The sequence below is a fragment of the Dermacentor andersoni genome, chromosome 3, assembly GCF_023375885.2.
Source record: "Dermacentor andersoni chromosome 3, qqDerAnde1_hic_scaffold, whole genome shotgun sequence".
Lineage (NCBI taxonomy): Eukaryota > Metazoa > Arthropoda > Arachnida > Ixodida > Ixodidae > Dermacentor > Dermacentor andersoni.
Window position 1 is genome coordinate 163,711,043 of NC_092816.1, and position 20,592 is coordinate 163,731,634.

The window sequence follows — 20,592 nt, forward strand, 5'->3', positions numbered from 1 at the left end:
GTGGCGGTGAAGCAGCTATGGAGAGGCAGCCAGCTGTAGATCTCTAACGAACATCAGAAGAAAGAATATTTATGAGAATTCAAAGAGGAGAGCCATACATTTCGAAGCCGTATGAGGGTGTATAAAACGTCTGAGTTGTTTAAAAAGGAAAACATTTCACAAAAAGACGCTTGGTACATAACGAGTGGTAACGGTGCAGAAAGAAGTGAGTATTTATCAAGATAAACGCGGATTTACCGTGTGTTTCAGCGAACACTTCCAACATATATTTTTTTAGGTTGCCTGTGACAGATAGCCCAATTCTAGTCTGTGAGCTAATCTACTCCAAGAGGCGAACATAACGTGCTTACAAAAATAAAATACATAACCTGCTAATTCACAACAAAATTCAATAATTAAGCTTTTAACGAATTAAGTGATGGCGTATATTGCAATGTACAAATTCTAGCCAGGGAGTTCGCAAGGTGCATCTATTTGGAACGAATTGTCAGGATGACACCAGGTTCGAGATATTATTTCCTGAACTTCGCGGATAAATTCATTGGAGTTCCAGTTACTTTTGTACTTTCATGTATAAAACGACGCTTTGTTAAGAAAATAAGTCAAACGACAGTGTATTTTTACCACAAGTTTGACGGCGCATATTTCGTATTGGTGTCATCCAAGGAATTCTTTTCAAGTGGATATGCCTTGCAATATCACCCGCTACAGTTTGTGAATTGCAATATGTGCAATAAGCTTGTTAGGTAAAAAGCTACTTAGTGATTTCTCATATTTAGTCGATTCCGAATTCCTACTTTTTGTGCAATCAATGTTCCTCTCGTCGAAGTAGACCAGCTGAGGGAATAGAATTGTGCTATCTGCCCTAGTCAATGTCAAAAATATTTTGAAAGTGTTCGCTGAAAGACATTGTAGATGGAACTGCAGGAAGTGCTCGGCTTCATGGACAGTATAGATAAAAGGTAAATGAATTCACAGCAACGAGTATAAAAAGATGGCTAGAAAAATGGGCAACCAACAAAAGGTTGAACATGCTCTGTAGGGAATTGTGAACGTTAATAGCTACTTTTGTGAACGTTTCAGTTTGACGTATGAGCATAATGATGCACCAAAAAAAGTTTTAAAAAATTAACATGCGTGCGGCACGTGCCACCACACAATTATAAAAGAAGAGGTATGATGGTGCAGTGGTGCAGCGGTGGCGTAGAGGTAGAACACCCGCCTCGCGTGGTCCGTGGTTCGAATCCCGGTGCCGCGCAATTTTCCACCAGATTAAAAAAAAAATCCGCGTGTTCATAAAATTGCATAAACAGGCCTGGAGTGTGGCCTGATCCCGGTGATCAGAACCGGTAACACACTCCCTCACCAGAGCAGGATTGGCCACCCTGGTGCAGTACTTGGCCACAACCTCCTATATAAGCGCAACAATCAATCCCCGGCCCTCAGTCCCCAGCAGCTGCAAAGCAACTGACCACGGCTGCGGTCAGACCTGCGACGCTGCAGAGGGTGCTAAGAATCCGTGGCTCCGGACAGGCCGCCATTGGAATATGAACCTGGCAACGTTTAACGCTAGAACGTTATCTAGTGAGGCGAGTCTAGCAGTGCTATTGGAGGAATTAGAGGGCAGTAAATGGGATATAATAGGGCTCAGTGAGGTTAGGAGGCCAAAAGAAGCATATACAGTGCTAAAAAGCGGGCACGTCCTGTGCTACCAGGGCTTAGCGGAGAGACGAGAACTAGGAGTCGGATTCCTGATTAATAAGAACATAGCTGGTAACATACAGGAATTCTATAGCGTTAACGAGAGGGTGGCAGGTCTTGTTGTGAAACTTAATAAGAGGTACAAAATGAAGGTTATACAGGTCTACGCCCCTACATCCAGTCATGATGACCAAGAAGTCGAAAGCTTCTATGAAGACGTGAAATCGGCGATGGGTAAAGTCAAAACAAAATACAGTATACTGATGGGCGACTTCAATGCCAAGGTAGGCAAGAAGCAGGCTGGAGACAAGGCAGTGGGGGAATATGGCATAGGCACCAGGAATAGCAGGGGAGAGTTATTAGTAGAGTTTACGGAACAGAATAATATGCGGATAATGAATACCTTCTTCCGCAAGCGAGATAGCCGAAAGTGGACGTGGAGGAGCCCGAACGGCGAAACTAGAAATGAAATAGACCTCATACTCTGCGCTAACCCTGGCATCATACAAGATGTGGACGTGCTCGGCAAGGTGCGCTGCAGTGACCACAGGATGGTAAGAACTCGAATTAGCCTAAACTTGAAGAGGGAACAAAAGAAATTGGTACATAACAAGCCGATCAATGAGTTAGTGGCAAGAGGGATCCGGATCAAGCTACAGAACAGGTATTCGGCCTTAACTCAGGAAGAGCTCCTTAGTGTTGAAGATATGAACGACAATCTTATGGGCATCATTAAGGAGTGTGCAATAGAAGTCGGTGGTAGATCCGTTAGACAGGATGCTAGTAAGCTGTCGCAGGTGACGAAAAATCAGATCAAGCAACGCCAATGTATGAAAGCCTCTAACCCTACAGCTAGAATAGAACTGGCAGAACTTTCGAAGTTAATCAACAAGCGTAAGACAGCTGACATAAGGAAGTATAATATGGATAGAATTGAACATGCTCTCAGGAATGGAGGAAGCCTAAAAGCAGTGAAGAAGAAACTAGGAATTGGCAAGAATCAGATGTATGCTTTAAGAGACAAAGCCGGCAATATCATTACGATTATGGATGAGATAGTTCAAGTGGCTGAGGAGTTCTATAGAGATTTATACAGTACCAGTGGCACCCACGACGATAATGGAAGAGAGAATAGTCTAGAGGATAAAGAAAGCCTTGGGAGCTATGCAAAGGGGGAAGGCAGTTGGGAAGGATCAGGTAACAGCAGATTTGTTGAAGGATGGTGGGCAGATTGTTCTAGAGAAACTGGCCACCCTGTATACGCAATGCCTCAGGACTTCGAGCGTACCAAAATCTTGGAAAAACGCTAACATAATCCTAATCCATAAGAAAGGGGACGCCAAAGACTTGAAAAATTATAGACCGATCAGTTTCCTGTCCGTTGCCTACAAAGTATTTACTAAGGTAATTGTAAATAGAATCAGGAACACCTTAGACTTCCGTCAATCAAAGGACCAGGCAGGATTCCGTAAAGGCTACTCAACAATAGACCATATTCACACTATCAATCAGGTGATAGAAAAATGTGCGGAATATAACCAATTATTATATATAGCTTTGATTGATTACGAGAAAGCGTTTGATTCAGTCGAAACCTCAGCAGTCATGGAGGCATTGCTGAATCAGGGTGTAGACGAGCCGTATGTAAAAATACTGAAAGATATCTACAGCGGCTCCACAGCCACCGTAGTCCTCCATAAAGAAAGCAACAAAATCCCCATAAAGAAAGGCGTCAGGCAGGGAGATACGATCTCTCCGATGCTATTCACAGCGTGTTTACAGGAGGTATTCAGAGACCTGGATTGGGAAGAATTGGGGATAAGAGTTAATGGAGAATACCTTAGTAACTTGCGATTCGCTGATGATATTGCCTTGCTAAGTAACTCAGGTGACCAACTGCAATGCATGCTCACTGACCTGGAGAGGCAAAGCCGAAGGGGGGGTCTAAAAATTAATCTGCAGAAAACTAAAGTAATGTTTAACAGTCTCGGAAGGGAACAGCCGTTTACAATAGCTAGTGAGGCACTGGAAGTGGTAAGGGAATACATCTACTTAGGACAGGTAGTGACTGCGGATCCGGATCATGAGAAAGAAATAATCAGAAGGATAAGAGTGGGCTGGGGTGCGTTTGGCAGGCATTCTCAGATCATGAACAGCAGGGTGCCATTATCCCTCAAGAGAAAAGTTTATAACAGCTGTGTCTTACCAGTACTCACGTACGGGGCAGAAACCTGGAGGCTTACGAAAAGAGTTCTACTTAAATTGAGGACGACGCAACGAGCTATGGAAAGAAGAATGATAGGTGTAACGTTAAGGGATAAGAAAAGAGCAGATTGGGTGAGGGAACAAACGCTAGTTAATGATATCTCAGTTGAAATCAAGAAAAAGAAATGGGCATGGGCAGGACACGTAATGAGGAGGGAAGTTAACCGATGGTCATTAAGAGTTACGGAATGAATTCAAAGGGAAGGAAAGCGTAGCAGAGGGCGGCAGAAAGTTAGGTGGGCGGATGAGATTAAGAAGTTTGCAGGGACAACATGGCCACAATTAGTACATGACCGGGATTCTTGGAGAAGTATGGGAGAGGCCTTTGCCCTGCAGTGGGCGTAACCAGGCTGATGATGATGATGATGATAAAATCTCCGCCAATAAACATGGCCACCGTATAGAGGGACTAGAATGCTGTCCCTCTGTGAAGCTTATGAAGCAGTGTGGACATAACAACAGGTCGACCATCTTACAGGGAAGCTGGTTTTGGCTAGCGTTACATGCATTTTTGGAGTCCGTCAACAAATCTGTGTGACCAAAAACTATCATAACCAATGGCTCGTGCCACTGCTCGCGCCTTCGCCGTCGCCGTTTTCCACAGATGGCTCCATTGCCGCTCATCATGCCAGCGTTCCCATATTGTCCCTCCGTCTGCCAAGGCGCTAATGGCACTGGCAAAATGCCAGCCGGTGCGTTGATTTCGATCTCATTCTTTGCATCGGTGTATCGCGAAACGAAAACATCGCATATAACGAATGTATAACACGAACGAACGCGGATGTATAAAAGTAAGTGTGTGTGCTTTCTTTTCGTGACGATGACACCCACCAAGAAAATAAATGGGTTCGTACTTTGTTAAAGATTGTGTCACATCTGTCCTCTTCTACGCAGCTTCGCTGGTCATCCACCTTCACAGAGTGGTGCGGCTCATGATTTTTCTCTGCGAACGAATCGCATATCTTAGCGCATGAAGGTAGCGCATATATGTGACTCATCCCACTGAACTCTCAAACAAGCTAGAGCCTGCTTCGGCGAGCGCATTTCGCCCGTCAGTGGAGGAGAGCAGACGCCGGCCGCCGTCTGAATTTCCCTCGACACGATACGCCAGCGTTTACATGTACCGCGTCAAGCAGTTTACTCGTTCTCCAACTACTCCCCTGGTGCATTAACGTTATTTGCCTTCCTTGCGCATGATCACCGTTTACATGAACGCCAAACGCCACATGCCGCACTCGTGCAAACGCAGCTACAGACACGCCAGTGCATGTGCAGCGGTTTGAGCCCTGTGCGTTTGATTTCTTTCAGCAGTCACTGTAGGTTACTGAGCTCACGCCATAAAATATTTAGCGCCACTACAGATTGTTGAACGAGAGGTGAGCGTCACTAGCAAATCAATGCGAACAAATTTCATGTTTTTCCCCGTGCAGGGGGACAGCGGTGCTCCAGTGCTGCAGAACATCGATGGTCACTGGTACGTTCAGGGAGTGCTTTCCGGCGGCCCGCTCAAATGCGGTGACGTAACGCTGCCCATGGTCTTCACGCGGGTCTCCAGCTACGTGGACAGCTTCATATACCCGTATCTGCGTGCCAGAACCTTCAATCGGAAAGTGCAAGTGTGCACGCTCACGTGAAACAGCGCGCTCCAGGTGTGCGTACACTTCGTGTCACTTGCTGTGTGGACAAACACAGAACTGGTCATCTCCCATGTGCCAAATTTCATTTGGTCATCTACTTAAATTATAACTTTTGTTACATGATGGAAGTGCGTGTGTTTGGTTTTGCTCCGATAAAGGTACGGCTCCACCCATCCCTCCAAAAAAAGAAGACGAGAACTTCACAAGTGTCATTTTCAGTGCTCCATACAACCTGGTATACCCGCGCTCGACAGTATTGTTTTATATGTCTATTTTTTTTCGTTTCGGGAGGATTATACGAGGGGTAAAACAAAATCAGATGAAAGTTTCTAACCCTTACAAAATTGACTTTATACTGTTTTTAGAAAATCTACGGACTTTTTTATAGACGACCTTGCTTTCTATAGATTTGGACTTTTGTTGATACAACGTCTATAGACTGTCTATAGACGAAAGTCCATAAATTTTCTACTTCTTTTTGACTATTCGCAGTCTATAGACGCTCTGTAGAAAAAGTCGATACGGTGTTTGTTTCTTTTTGTCTAGTTCCCAACAACAGGCACCTATAGACGAAAGTCGATACAACCTCTGTTTATTTTTGTCTATTGTTTGTCTGTAGACTTTCTATAGACGAAAGTCGATACAGTCTCTATTTATTTTGTCTATTATTTGTCTATAGACTTCCTATAGACGAAAGTGGATAAGATTTCTATTTCTTTTTGTCTATTCGCAGTCTATAGACGGTCTATAAAAGTCTATATGGTGTTTCTTTCTTTTTTGTCTACTTCCCTACAGCAGACACCTATAGACGAAAGTCGATACAGTCTCTATCGTTGTCTATTGTTTGTCTATAGATTTTCTACAGACGAAGGTCGATAAGATTTCTATTTCTTTTTGCTAATTGCAGTCTATAGACGGTCTATATAAAAAGTCGATAAGGTGTATATTTATTCTTTTCTGTTCCTACTCTACGTAGGTCTCCACAAACACGCGCGCGCGCGCGCGTACACACACACACACACACACACACACACACAGACGCACACACGCACACGCACACACGCACACGCACACGCACACGCACACACGCACACACACACACATATATATGTTGCTGCGCGACTGGCCGCTCGAGTCACATTGTGTGTAATCGCGGGCTTCTTCACGCTCGGAAAACATTTCTATGGAGAACGTGTTGAGCAACAGAAAGCAGTATCGGGAGTTTCTAATGTTGCTCTACAATTTTATCATTGGGGATATTCATCTAATTAATATAATTGAGAAATTAATTAACACTTATTATATAATGAGGGGAATGCAAAAAAGTAATCTGGGTATTTCCAAGTGATCGCAGACAACATTGCCTTGGTTCTCTCCAGCTACGTAGCATTTGCATATTTTAAAGTCTGCTTCAAATTAAGTGAAACACCCCGTATACTTCTATGCAATTCAAAATATTTTCCACGGTTTCCTATATTACCGCTAGTAAGGCCATCGGGGGGTAGGTCACCAAAGGTCATGTTAACTTGTGCGAACAACGCGTATACCGATTCTGGTAAGGCGTTAGATGAAGTATGAAACAACCGATACTGTAAAATTCTTATTGCTTCAGGTTTACATGCCATCTATAGATTGACCATAGAGAAAAATCGTTAATCTGGGCCTAACCCGTGTACGCTGTAGCCAAGCGCCGGCACCGGTTGATAATACGGAGCTGCGTTTGATATAAACCTTGTTAATCCCGAAGTAGAAGCTACGATTACAACTGATGTTGGCATTCTTGAATGCTTGTGCGTAAAGTTGTCCTGTTGGGGACATAGTTTCATCTTATACGCATGTTACAGGCCTCCGGACGCGTGCACGGAGTACTTAACTGTACTGAAAGAACATATGTCACTGTATCATAATAAGAACATTTTTGGTTGGGGACCTTATTTTGGCAAGTGTGGACTGGGAGGGACTGGCCTGTTCCCAGGCCAGTAAACACGCTAACATTATTTTTTATATCATGCTCGCTCACGACCTAACTCAAATAATCAAACAACCCACACGCGTACAAGGACATGCAAGCTCGGTTCTAGAGGAGGAGGAGGAGGAAAAATGTTTATTGAGCTCTATTAAAGTTAATGAATTTCGCGGAGTCAGATGGTGCTTTCCATCTTCTTAGCAATGGCCGTCTGCCCCTAGTCCAGGGCTCCGCTGGATACCGCTGCCAGCTGGGCCTGTCGGATCAGCCCTAGCTGGACGTCCTGACGGTCGCTGGAGAACATTCCTTCCCATTGCTCCGCACTCGGGTTTGGTATTATTTGTGCCGCATTTGTTTTCTGGCAGGCCCACGTTATATGGTAGAGTGTGGGTGTTTCCTGGTACCATGGGCATTTGTCAGTGTATTGTGTGGGTTTTATTTTACTGAGGGTGTTAAAGTTCGATATACACCCGTCTTTAGCAGCCTCCAAGCTACGGAGTCCTCTCTAGTGAGAGAGCTATGCGGTGGAGGGTACCGCTTCCTGCTGCCCTTATAGTAGTTTAGGATAGCCGAGTATTCACTGGGGACTGGCTCGGTTTCCTCCAGGTGATTGGCGGAGGGTGCTCGGTATGCAGTGTATCCTCGAGCTACCCTGTCGACCTCACGGTTGCCTTCCACGTACGTGTGACCCGGCGGCCACACTATCGTGTGTCTAATTTGTTGTTCTTTTTCTGGGTTTTGTGTGTGGTGATCTGCAGAGTGGAGTATGCGGAGCGCTCTGTGACCTATTCTGCCTAACATGTAGTTTCGGCATGCTGTTTGGGAGTCGGTTAGTATTGTTAAGGACCGCCTAGTCCGATAGCCCTCCGCTGCCGCTAGAGCGACGGCCGCTTCTTCAGCCTCGACTACCGCGCAGTCCCGTAGAGATGCGCTGACGATTTCTCGCATATCATAGTTCTAGATTTAGTATTTGTAAATAGGGCTTTTTCAAAACATACCATTCTAGTGGAACAAGGGCTGTCCGATCATGAACTTGTAAGCGTGTCAATTCCTCTTCTTAAATGTAGTAGCTACCAAAAATCTTCCATTCGGTATTTTAAGGAATATTCCCGAGCTCACGATGCTCTGTGTTGACTACATGGAAACCGTACTTGCAGACTTTGATGACGGCGCCCCAAACACGAGCGCTCTCTGGGACAAATTTGTTGAGACGTGTCATTACAGTATGAACAACTTTATACCCCGCAAACGCAAACAAACGCCCAGGCGTACACCCTGGATGACTCGTGAAATTATTAAATTGAAGAAAAAAACTAAACGGCTAAGAAAGCGGCACGCACCGTGCGGAGTTATCAGCGAACACCAAAGAATCCTTGCACAAGCGATGCATCAAGCAAAGGATTACTACTTTAAAACTGTAATGCCCAATTTTATAAAGAATGATCCTTCCAAGTTCTGGAATTATCTTAGCGAAAGCAAGAAAGCAGTTTCGAAGATATCAGTTGACGGTAGCATGGTTACAAATTATGACGATATAGCAAATCATTTTAACGCCTATTTTCATAGCGTGTTTTCAGTATCTGGACCATGCACGCCTACCACAATCTCATTTCAACCATGCGAAGTCAATTTCATTTGATATCCTGGTTTGGTTTCTATGCCTTTAAACTTAAATACGAAAAAATGTTGCGGTCCTGACAATCTTCCAAATGTGTTTCTTCGACGATATGCCGAATGCGTTGCCAAGCTCCTTTTTATTACTTTTAATAGTTCCTTGTCAACAGCAACTTTGCCGCATGACTGGAAGACGGCCCAAGTAATCCCTACCTTCAAGAAAGGCGACAGATTATTACTATCTAATTACAGACCGATATCTTTAACTTCCTCATGTTGTGACCTTACAGAACATATTATAGCCACTCAGATTACAGAATTTCCTGACAAACACTCCATATTAACAAGTTTTCAGCACGGTTATAGAAAGAAGTATTCGACAGTGACGCAACTCGTCACTGTTACGCATGAGTTTGCCAAAGGTCTCGATAATAATATTCAGATAGACACAATATTTTTAGATTTCTGTAAGGCCTTTGATGAAGTTCCTAATGATAAACTAATCTGTAAACTAAACAAAATTGGTCTTCCGAAGGTATTGGTCGCTTGGGTGGCTGAATATTTGAGAAATGGGGTGCAGTTTGTCACCCTCGAGGATCGAAATTCGCGCCTTCTACCAGTCATTTCGGGTGTGCCCCAAGGCAGTGTACTAGGGCCTTTGCCATTTTGGTGCTATATAAATAATATCGTAGATATAATTGATCCAACTGTTTAAATTCAATTGTTCGCAGATAACTGTATATTATTCAGTGAAGTTTGCAGCATACATGATCAACGAGAACTAAACAAAAAATTAGATTACATATACCAATGGTGCAATAAGTGGGGCATGGTCATAAATGCACAAAAAACAGTTTCCATTTCCATAACCAAAAAAAAAATCTGCCATGCAGTATGCTTACTCCCTAGGTTCATTTACACTTAACCATGTCGATAGCAACAAATATCTAGGTGTAACGTTCACTGCTAACCTCTCCTGGAATTCACAGGTTGACAACATTTGTTCTCCTTTCAGAAAGTTGTGTTTCTTAAGACACAAGCTTCGTAATTCACCACCAAATGTAAAACTTCTATGCTATCAATCATTAATCAGACCAAAGCTAGAATATGCAAGCATAGTATGCCACCCTTACAAAAAACGTAACGTTGATAAACTCGAAAGAATGTAAAGCTAGGCCGTTCAATTTATCTTTTCTAAATTTCGTCGTGTGGACTCTCCGTCGGAACTAATGACAGCCAATAACATACCCCCCCCCCCCCCCCTTCAGTACAGAAGAAGGCAATTTCGCTTGGGCTTCCTGAATTCTCTCCTTAACCAAAAATTCGCTATTGACCCTTCATTGCATTTATCCCCGCTATCTACAAGACATACACGACAACAACTAACATCTTTAACGCCATATTTCGCAAAAACAGATGCTTATAAATTTTCCCTTTTCCCGCACACATTGTCTCAACGGAATTCTATACCAGAGTGCGATCGTCTTGCCATCGTGCAGCATTGTGTACATTTAGACAATGTGTTCATTTTTGCTTTTTGTCTCTGGATGCAAAACAGAATGTATGTTCACCCTTATACTCAATGTGATTTGTTAAAAAAAAAGACGCCCGTCCTGCTTCGACCAGGTTATGTGGTCTGCAGTATAAATAAATAAATAAATAAGTAAATAAATAAATTAAATAATTAATTAATTAATTAAACAATAAACCACTGAAGTTCTATACTGCTGAGATTGCTGTAGAGCCTATTTGTAGACTTCAGTATACACACAGTGTATACCTCCGCGTTTGTTGACCACATGATATGATCTACGCAGTCTGTCTCGGCAATCCCAAGACAGTCTTCACAGTTGTCATAGCATGACTTTTGCGGCGGTAGAATAAAGAAAGCAAAACACCGATCCAATTCTGATAATAGATGTTATGAACGCCAACTTTAGCTACAAGCGAATTCCAAACAGGCATCAAGCTAACAGCACAGACACTCGTAATGTTTGTAGCTGCCAACGCGCATTTTGTCAGTGTGCGATGAAGCGATGTCGCGCATGTGGTGTGCGCGTTGTGTGTCGTCCGATTCTCAGATACTTTTCACATTATCTTCATACCTCTGCTGCATCACTAACATCGGACGGTTTTTCTTTGACTGATATCCTGCACTATAAACTCATCAAAGTTTCTCATTCACTTAAAATATGTGCCAAATTTTCTGAGCCCAGCAAGTATTTCGCAGGCGGTATGCCTGCGCGGCCACGCATATGAGTACCTCACTGCCGTAATCATTGCATTAAAGAGACGGGATTGGACAAGCGGCTGTGATAGTGATATCAAGTGGGACGCAAAAGTGATGGACTCTAACTGACTATGTGTGTGTTGTGCTATGTGCTCTCTTTCTCTCCCTACCCCATCTTTCATCCCCCCATCCCGCTCCCATGTGTAGGGGAGCAAACCGGTTAAGCTAAACTGGTTAACCTCCCTGCGATTCCTTCTCCACTTTTTCCTTCCTTCCTTCCTTGACCTATCATCTGAAGGGAAAATTAGCACTAACATACGTGCTGGCATCACACTTGGCGGTACGCTGGAAGATATGCGACAAATACGCTTTATTACTCATCGTCGCTGGTGATAATGCAAGCGCCTGAAGGGCCCTCTAACTGCTTTTACAAACAGCGCATTCATCCATGTGTGTGTTCCAGTCATACGATAGCCCACAGCGTTTGTAATACAACCTCGCAGCGCATTTCGTTCGTCCATCAAAAAAAGATGAGAATTGGAAAAGAAAAGCAAACGGTTCCGGCGCCCGTGGCGCGCGGAGAGAGAGAAAGAAAAAGAAAAAGGCGCTCAGACTCCTTGGAGCACGCACGCCCTGGAGTGCTCCTGCGCATGCACGTCGGTGCGCCACCTGTCCGCGTCATTTTGAATTCTCACCGAGTGCGCCAGGCACGTAAACGCTTGTAGCGGTGTGCGGTGTCTGCCTGCACGTTGGTGTTTGTGTATGCGTGTCTTCTTTGTGGCATCACACGTCAACTACATTGAACGGTAATCTTTAGCAAAGATGGTTTGCGTCAATAGCTCATGATTAGGTGAGCGCATTTCGTAGCGCGAACCGGCTGCAAGTAGCGCAGGCGGCTCGGGCATAGTATCGGTTTGTCGTTTTCATGATTTGTATAACGCGCTCTTGTTCTCACTTCTACCATACGGAATGTTTTACGGCAAGCGATCGCTCACGCTTGTTGATTTTAGCGTCATAATTGATGTGCGGAAGAAAGGAAGTACACCATGTTTTAACTTGATACTGAGCTGCCACTAAGCAGATTGTGTGTGTTGGGCAGCCAGTGTGGTAGATCTCATTTCGTGGCACTCGATTCGGCCGCGATGAATGCTGCGCCGCATGTGTAGTGAAATTTTCGTGACACGCTTTACGTATATATCTCGAAATTGTGTTAGCATGAAGAATTTTCAAACACAGACGTATAGTTGAATAACTGCTAGCGTACCCGTATGAAAGGCCGTCTTTGCGGGACATGCATCAGCAGCGTGTGCGCTGCCGTTTTCGTATAGCTTAAAAGTAGCAGTATTTTTAAGGTTACTGGCAACCAATCTAAATATTTTCGGAAGTTACCGCAAGCAAAACATGAGACTTGAAGAAATATCTAGCAGAAATATCTAGATTCACCCAATCTAAATATATGCAACCACAAACGCTTTTGGAGCGTGAAACCTGCAATAAGCTCAGTCCCTCGCAGCTTCGAAATTTAGCCGTAAAAATTAGAGAACAATAAATTAGACGCTCCGGGAAGCGCCTTTACCCGTTTCAAACTGAAGGCATTGCGTTTGACGGTAGTTGGAAGATATTTTTTGTCTCTTTTATAAAGAATTTAGCAGCTGAAGTTATCTTTCGGGCTATATGAAAAGCGTTAAGTGCCTTTCGATGCTTCGGTATGCAGTTTACGAGCTTCTAATCACTAGGCAGCTGCTGGTGCAGATTCGCATTGTGCCAGTCGTGCACGGTATGAAGCCCTTGTCGTGCATAATAAGTGTCCCGCTTTTCATTACTGTTGCATTTAGTGCCGTCATCTTGGACAGACTGTATACTATATGCGCTGCACAAAAGAAGAAAGAGCCAGATTATCCATTTGGTGGTCTTTTCTTAGTAGATAACGCACATATTATTCAAATAATTTAGTGGACATTGCACTTGTTCGACCCTTATCAACACGCCTAAGAGATCGTAACATGTTTTAGTTGATCAGTAACTTTATTAATTCGCCCCCATTCATGTGCATTCTACTGTAAGTGTGGCAAATAAATTCATCTCGAACTATGAGAAAATACAAATTGCAGACTGCTCTAAGCGGAAATAAATTGCAGTTCTTAACGTGATTGTTCAAGACTGCAGTCACTAAGCTGAGCATGTTCGTTCGGCACGGGTATATTGCATTAACACCTGAAAAATGGGCACAGCCCAGCCGGGAATCTTTGTTTCTACAATTATTATTATAGGAATCATTTGGGGTTCTCGCATTTCTTTTATTTTTATAAGTACACTGTTTGTCAAATGAACCTGTCTTGAAACGAAACGTACCGTTGCTGGCACCGGCGACCATTACGGTTGTCTAACTGCTGATGATACTGTAATATAATGAAACATCATAATGGTACTGATTCATATTGCCATGTAGTCTTTAGTCAGAGGTAAACAAAGTTAACTAGATGCATAAGTGATGAGAGCAAATTATATAGAAAACTACTATTGAACCCTAAAAATACCTCATTGAACAGTTTTCCCTCACATTGGTGCATTTGCTTTACGTGTGTGTCTCTGTGTCCTTGTCTTCCGTGCTGTACTCGTGTGGCCATCAACTATGAACTTGCCCAAGCTCTTGTCAGCTTTATTAAACAAGGGATTTAAGTCAGTTGGATCTAATACTGCATGTCAAGTGACTGACGTGTTATTCGTTTTATCTAAATATTATGGACTGGCAGTACTTGACAACTATTAAACTACAATATTTTTTTTATTGCACTTAAGATGCGGGCGTCATAGATGACCAGAAAACTTTCATGAAAACAGCCAGGGAAGGCTTAGAAAAAGATCGGGAAATTTTAAAATGACCACATAGGTGTGCTGTCTTTTTATGTCATACAAAGTTGCTAGAGAATCTCTTTGTTAAATATATTTTTAAAACGTTTCACCTGATAAAAAGTTGAGGGAAATTGGTCCCATTTATTGAAAAGCATACTGACATGGCATTTCTTACTCAATTATTCTTGCGTTAACTAAAAGTCCTGAACCTCGAAACCCTAGAAAAAAAATTTCAGCTTTGAAAACACCTTCAATAATTTACTGTGATTGAATTCATTCGAACAATAGTATCTGTTCTGTTTCCTAGGAGGTGCATATCTGTCTTGCCATGACACAAAGTGCTCGCGTGGTATTTCAAGTGCTCATGCGGTATACCTAACTTAGAAACCTGTTAGCATGCCCAAGAGACCTCATTACCTGTAAGAAACGAAGTGACCATATCGATACAATCAATCCATCTGCCTTCTGTTGAAGTTATGGTCAATGACCCATTCATTCAAGAGTATAAGAGACAGTTAAATGTGTATTAAGAAAAATAAATTACAATTTTTGGCGTGATACTGTAAATACTCAAGACACGTCTTCTGAACATATCCCTCTGCACGGGCATGTTTAACTACCAGCAAAAAAAAATGTACAGATAGTCCAGCTGGGTAACGTTTCAGCAATAAATATAGGAATCATTTGGGTAAGTACATTAATGCATCATATATGAAATTGTCATAAAAGGGAACATACTGTTGCTGGCACGAGCAGCAGTATTGACTGTTTAATTGTTTACCATACCATAGAATAAAACATTGTATAAAGGTACTAATTTGTATTGACAAGCAGCCATTAGTCATAGTTAAACGGCAATAAGTGTTGACTTAGATGGTTTGAGCAAATATATTAAGCTGCTTAATGAACATACAAAGAATACACACTTGTTATTCTTGCCTCATATTCCTGCATCTGCTTACTCGAAGCATACACCTGCAGCATATACCTGCAGCACCTTTGGAACTAATGACAAAGGTCAAGTCCAGCCTGGCGACCATGCTTGCCAAGGGGAAGTAGTGTAAATATTTAGTCTCTTTCCATAATAGCATAAGACCTGTATTTTAAAAAAAATTCATCCATTATATCGTGCAATAAAAACAGTTCATTCATTGCCGGTGCATTTGTTTTCTTCTTGCACTGCATGATTCAGCACTCAATTCATTCTGTTTATGCAACATATACGAAAGCACAGCTGGTTCAGGAGCATTATTAATCTACTAACGTTAACGCATAAGTGCAGATAAAAAGCAACAGGTGCACATGCGTAAATAAATTCACATTTTTTTTTTGCTACCACATCTAAACAAAATGTAAAATACCTTGCAGATAGCAGATAGCTATGGACTTATGGCCTTATACACTCTTTGTAGACTTGTCTATAAAATGTCTGTGTCTATAGACTGTCTATAGATTAATGAAAATTCATGTTTGTTTACAAATGTCTGCAGAATGTCATAGAAAAAAGTATAGGAATATAAAGTTCTGTTTTTGTAGAATGAAGTCTATAGAATGTCTATAGACATTCCATAGACTTCAGTCTACAAAAGTAGAACTGTATGTATAGTTCTACTTTTGTAGACTGAAGTGTATGAAATGTCTATACACAAATCTCTATAGGTGTGTATAGACATTTTCCATAGGAGACATACTGCGAACAAACACACTGGGACATTAAGGCGAATGTGTCTTGTCGAAGGTTCGAATTAGTGCTTGGTTAAAAGCGCGGTGATCTGACAGGTGGGATAAAATACGCGTTTCTTGGGTGAGGCAGGCGATGTCTGCCGCGATTAGAGCGCTGGAAATTAATTAGGTGGACGAAAAAAAGTTGCGATTCAGCACTGTTCATGTGCTGGATGAAAACAATTTCTTCGGCTTTGTGCGTGCGTGCCGCGCAGTTGCGACAGTGGAGGAGTAACGTTGGACACAGAAATTATTGCAAGGCAATGTGGCAACTCCAGCCTCTGTCGCTCACTGTAATTTCACGGTGGCTCCCCCTACTATGGGCTGTGTGCCCCCATTCGGTCTGTTTTCCTCACACTGTCACTGATTCAATCGCCTATCCACGAAAGGAGGCGCGCGCACACACCCAGGTGATGATCCAAACCTGACTCTGGTTACAGTCCCCTGCTTACTAAGACTACGCCTCTGCCATAAAAGTGTGAGCGATGTGTGCGACAAAAAATATGTGTCCTTAGTGTAGTGCCTCGTGCTTCAGTCGCGCTCGTAAGGCGGCAACGTTACGGCGAGTAGCCGCACGGATATGGCGGCGTGAGCGGCAGGATTTTCATGTGCGTTGAAAATTACCTTGCAAATATAACATACTCTTAAAGTTATCATGCGCCATTGAAGGAAAGTATGTGGCTTAACATAGATACGATCTCGATCGGGTGAGGTGGTTTTTCACCGCAAGAATCAGGAAACGACGACAAAGGCGGGCGTCGTGATGATGAAAAAAAAGTAGAAAGGAATGTATTCACTTCATTTGTACATGCTTTTGACTCTATCCGAGTCTCGAGCGGTTCTCCATAACACGGGAGCCAGGACGGCCTTAAATAGGCCCTCGCGGTCTTTTGGTCGTCGATATCTTCTTCGAAAACTTGGGGCATTTGTGGAAGTATCAATGCCTTCGTCAGGTTATGTAGTCGACGAGCCCCTGTCTATCGGGTGTTTTCCTCTTCGTCCTTCCCTTTGTGTTTGCTCAGGGCGTAAAGCTGTCACGCTTTTTCGGGGAAGAGAGGCAATTATGTCGACATGGGAACGCCCACTTCAACGTTTCTCACACTTGACAGGTCGATCATAATAGCATCCCAAAGCAACTCACGTGTTGTGGGAGACGCCGTGTAGTCTAGGGCCCTTGATGGATTTCGACCGTATACTTTATTTCCTTAACGGGCACAGAAAGAGTGGTGCAGGAGAGGTCTCGCATTCCGCCCAGTTACAATGCTGCTTTGAATCGAACACGCGTCCGTGTGCTTAGCGGCATAGCGCCATAGCCACTGATCCACCACGGCGGAGGTAATTCAATTTCGTATTGAATCTATTCACACAGCTAGACCACTGGCTGATCTACTTGTTTGTTTTTGTGTAACGCTCCTCCTCTCACGCAATATTGCTTCTCTATCAGCTGAGGTGCGCGAATAAATATATGAATAAATAAATAAATAAATAAATAAGTAAATAAATAAATAAACTTCACACAGCTGTAGCATTTTACAGTGAGTTCACCTTATTACCACCTTTTCAAGCCTCGCCGGCAACAACCTCGCCTCTAACATATGTTCGGTCGTTGCCTATCCTACCCACCTCGCCCTGTCTCCCCTTTAGAAGAACCCTACCTATATATACTGTGCCGAGTAAAGCATACGTCGCCTTTGAAAAGACAAGTCCACGTGTGGAAACGTTGGCTCCCGCTTTTACCTTGTTCTCGTTTTGCTCATCGTTCAGAACTGGCTGATCCACAGTGGCTGAGAGGGGGTCACGTAGTGAAAACGTCAATTCGTCCATTTTAGCGCTGGTGGTTGAAATTGAAGAGCAGCTGCGGGACCTTCGACTGCAATTTTCTGCGCGACGAAGTCATATATTGACACATAGAAAACAATGATAGCCTTATATACGAAAAAGCTATCGATTATACTTAGCTTAACACATTCATTGTGTTTTCCCTTAAAAGTATGAGCGGCGAACGTCACCTACACCAAGGTAAACTGTCCTTAGCGTCGGAAGTGGCGCTTTATGACAATTATAATGTAATACATACTTCCGTACCTTAAAAAAATCACCAAGCTTTTTGCCTTTCGTAGATAAATAAGGGAGTCAACCATTCGATATTAAAATTGTTCGAAGGATGGGGAAAATTACTTTTCTGTACTGTCTTTTCGACTGGGGCCTATGCCCGATAACATCACGATGCGAGCTCAATGGCTGAAGAGCTCTCAGTGGAGCACTGTGGGAACAAAACCACCTGGTGGACTGGAAGTTGCGCTCACACCTGGCCAGGTATCTCAAAACTCTGACGTCACGTCTCACCTATGCTGCTTCTTATCGAGAGATAGCAAGGCCGAGACGTTGGCCATAAAACCGTCTTTAACGACTCGCAGCCACCAGTTCAGAAGCAGTCTGCCGCGCAGTTTTGACGGTTCCGACGCCATGAGACTATTGTGGGCATTGTTGATTTTGATGGCACGGTGTGGCTTTGCCTACGAAGTCGGTAAGTTATTTTTCTCTCTCTCTCTCTCTCTCTCGCTTTTTTAAATATTCACTTCGCTAAGTCGGTTCGCGGATGGCATGGTGTTGGCAGAATGTTTACGAATGCTGGTATTTGTATGTTAGTATCGCCCCTAAGCGGCGTTTGGGCAACGGCAAGATCTGAATGACGCTACACAATCGTAGAAAAAGGAGATAAATCGTACACGTAAGAGAAGTGGATTGTGTTGATTTCTGAGGTCGGTGAAACGTGAGGTGTTTTCGTCATGTATAACAAAGTTCTTTTCTGCACAATGACGCAGACGCAAGTAATTAAAATATGTCCTTAATGAGAATTGCCTATTTATCAGTTATGTTGGTGGGATCTTAATTTAACATCCCACAGTGGCTCATTCGGCTTTAACGGGAGTCGTCATACACGAGTGTGGTGCAATTTCAACTACCTAGTGTTCAGCGTCGGATGCCAATATTTTAGGTGCACGATTGTTTTTACGTTTTGCCACGGTGGGCAGGTACAGTGTTGAGTATTGAGTGCCATAAGAGTCGAGTCAACGCGGCGGGGGTCAGTGGGAAGAAACAGTGACATAACTATCAAAACTGCTTTCATATCTTCATATCTCTAAGAGTGCACACCGCTGTTTAATGTAGTTTATTTACTCGCGAAAACTTTTCTGCACCTTTCATCATTCCCAAAACCGGAAGTCAACATTGCGTCAACGGTTAATTTCTCATTTACGCAACATGACATGAGCAATCGGAATTGGCTGTATTTTTTTATGTTAACCTACATGAGGGACAGTATGCATCATAGCTCTTGTGGTGGTGCCGGTGGTTAGCATGCATTATACGCGAGGGGAGGCGCTATAACGTAAAGCTATTGCAAACTTTTCTCTTACAATTCTGGATTCAGCCCTTCGCGATTGGTCAAAACGTTTTTGGACCACCCCCACTTCGCCTGTCTGTCACGCCACGTGACGAAAACCACGATAGCTCCCCGTGTGATATGACGAGTCCACACTGAATATGCAAGACTGGACCGAAGAAAAGTAAAGAAGAGCTATTACTGATTCGACGCCTTTTCGCCATTAGCACTCGGCTATTGGTCAAATGTGTTCGGGCTGCACCCACTTCACCTGACTATCACGCGACGTCACAAAACCACGAAAACACCGCGTGAAAGTGACGTGCACTCGTTAAAGATCCATTAATATTCCGAACAACACTGCATATTCTTCTGAATAGCCGCAGGCGACCCCGTTCCGAAATAATAAAAGATGGCAGCCGCCGATCGCTCAGGCATTCGCTACTCGCACCTGGCGGAGAGCTTGGGTTTTTGGCGCACATAAAAACTTTTTTTGTGGCAGTGCAACATTTTCGAGCACTTTCAGAACGTTTACGACCTCGCCCTGCCATGTTTTCTTTGTTGGGGATCCATTTTAGCGGCATTCTTAACCTTCCGTGGCATTCCACCGCGATTTTCAACCAGCCACCGCAAGCTCACTAAGGGAAAGCGGACCACTCGCAGGCGCCGGCACCACCCTCTTAATGCGGTTATCGATTTTCAGTGCACTGGCTCGGCCCCATCGAATCCCTCTCTACTTGAGCACTCTCAAGTGGAGAGGGTCTTCCTGGTTATAGTTCTGAATACTGCCATCGCGAAGGATATCGTAGTGGCGGTTCGGCCATACGTTGATCCAGAACCGCATCCATGCACAGCGGCCGATCGTCTAGTCGTCACAATGCGTTGAATAGTGTTTGTTTTTGGGACTGAAATTGAGAACACATGGCACAATAAATGTGCGATGCTCTTTTTGGTGCGGCACATGGTTGTCATTCCAATCAATGTAGCGTAAGCGTTCTCGACGATCGCTTCTAAACACGGCCGTCTCAGAAACGATGCGTCACGCTGATGTCGGAGCTACAACGAAGAGCTTAGCTCGTGTTGTAGGGTGCGCATTATATTTGGCATGTTCCACCCTGCTGTCGGGAGTGACGAAGCAGCATTGTAGCGTATGTCCTCCAAAGAGGAATGGAAGTGGTGTGGTGTTCTTGATATGACGGTCGCGCACCTTTGTCTGCGT

The 20,592-nt window shown here is 43.6% G+C and overlaps 2 protein-coding genes across 2 annotated transcripts in view; both read left to right on the top strand.

The window, feature by feature from the left end:
* LOC126524517 (chymotrypsin-like elastase family member 2A) overlaps positions 1-5,827 on the top strand; it is a 43,233-nt gene extending 37,406 nt beyond the window's left edge. Inside the window, exon 6 of the mRNA XM_050172818.3 lies at positions 5,397-5,827. Within this exon, the coding sequence (XP_050028775.2) occupies positions 5,397-5,600 (204 nt within the window). The 3' untranslated portion in view covers positions 5,601-5,827. The remainder of the gene's footprint in view (positions 1-5,396) is intronic.
* A 6,324-nt stretch (positions 5,828-12,151) lies between these two features.
* LOC126524516 (chymotrypsinogen A-like) overlaps positions 12,152-20,592 on the top strand; it is a 34,346-nt gene continuing 25,905 nt past the window's right edge. Inside the window, exons 1-2 of the mRNA XM_050172817.3 lie at positions 12,152-12,219; positions 18,406-18,515. Of these exons, the coding sequence (XP_050028774.3) occupies positions 12,176-12,219; positions 18,406-18,515 (154 nt within the window). The 5' untranslated portion in view covers positions 12,152-12,175. The remainder of the gene's footprint in view (positions 12,220-18,405; positions 18,516-20,592) is intronic.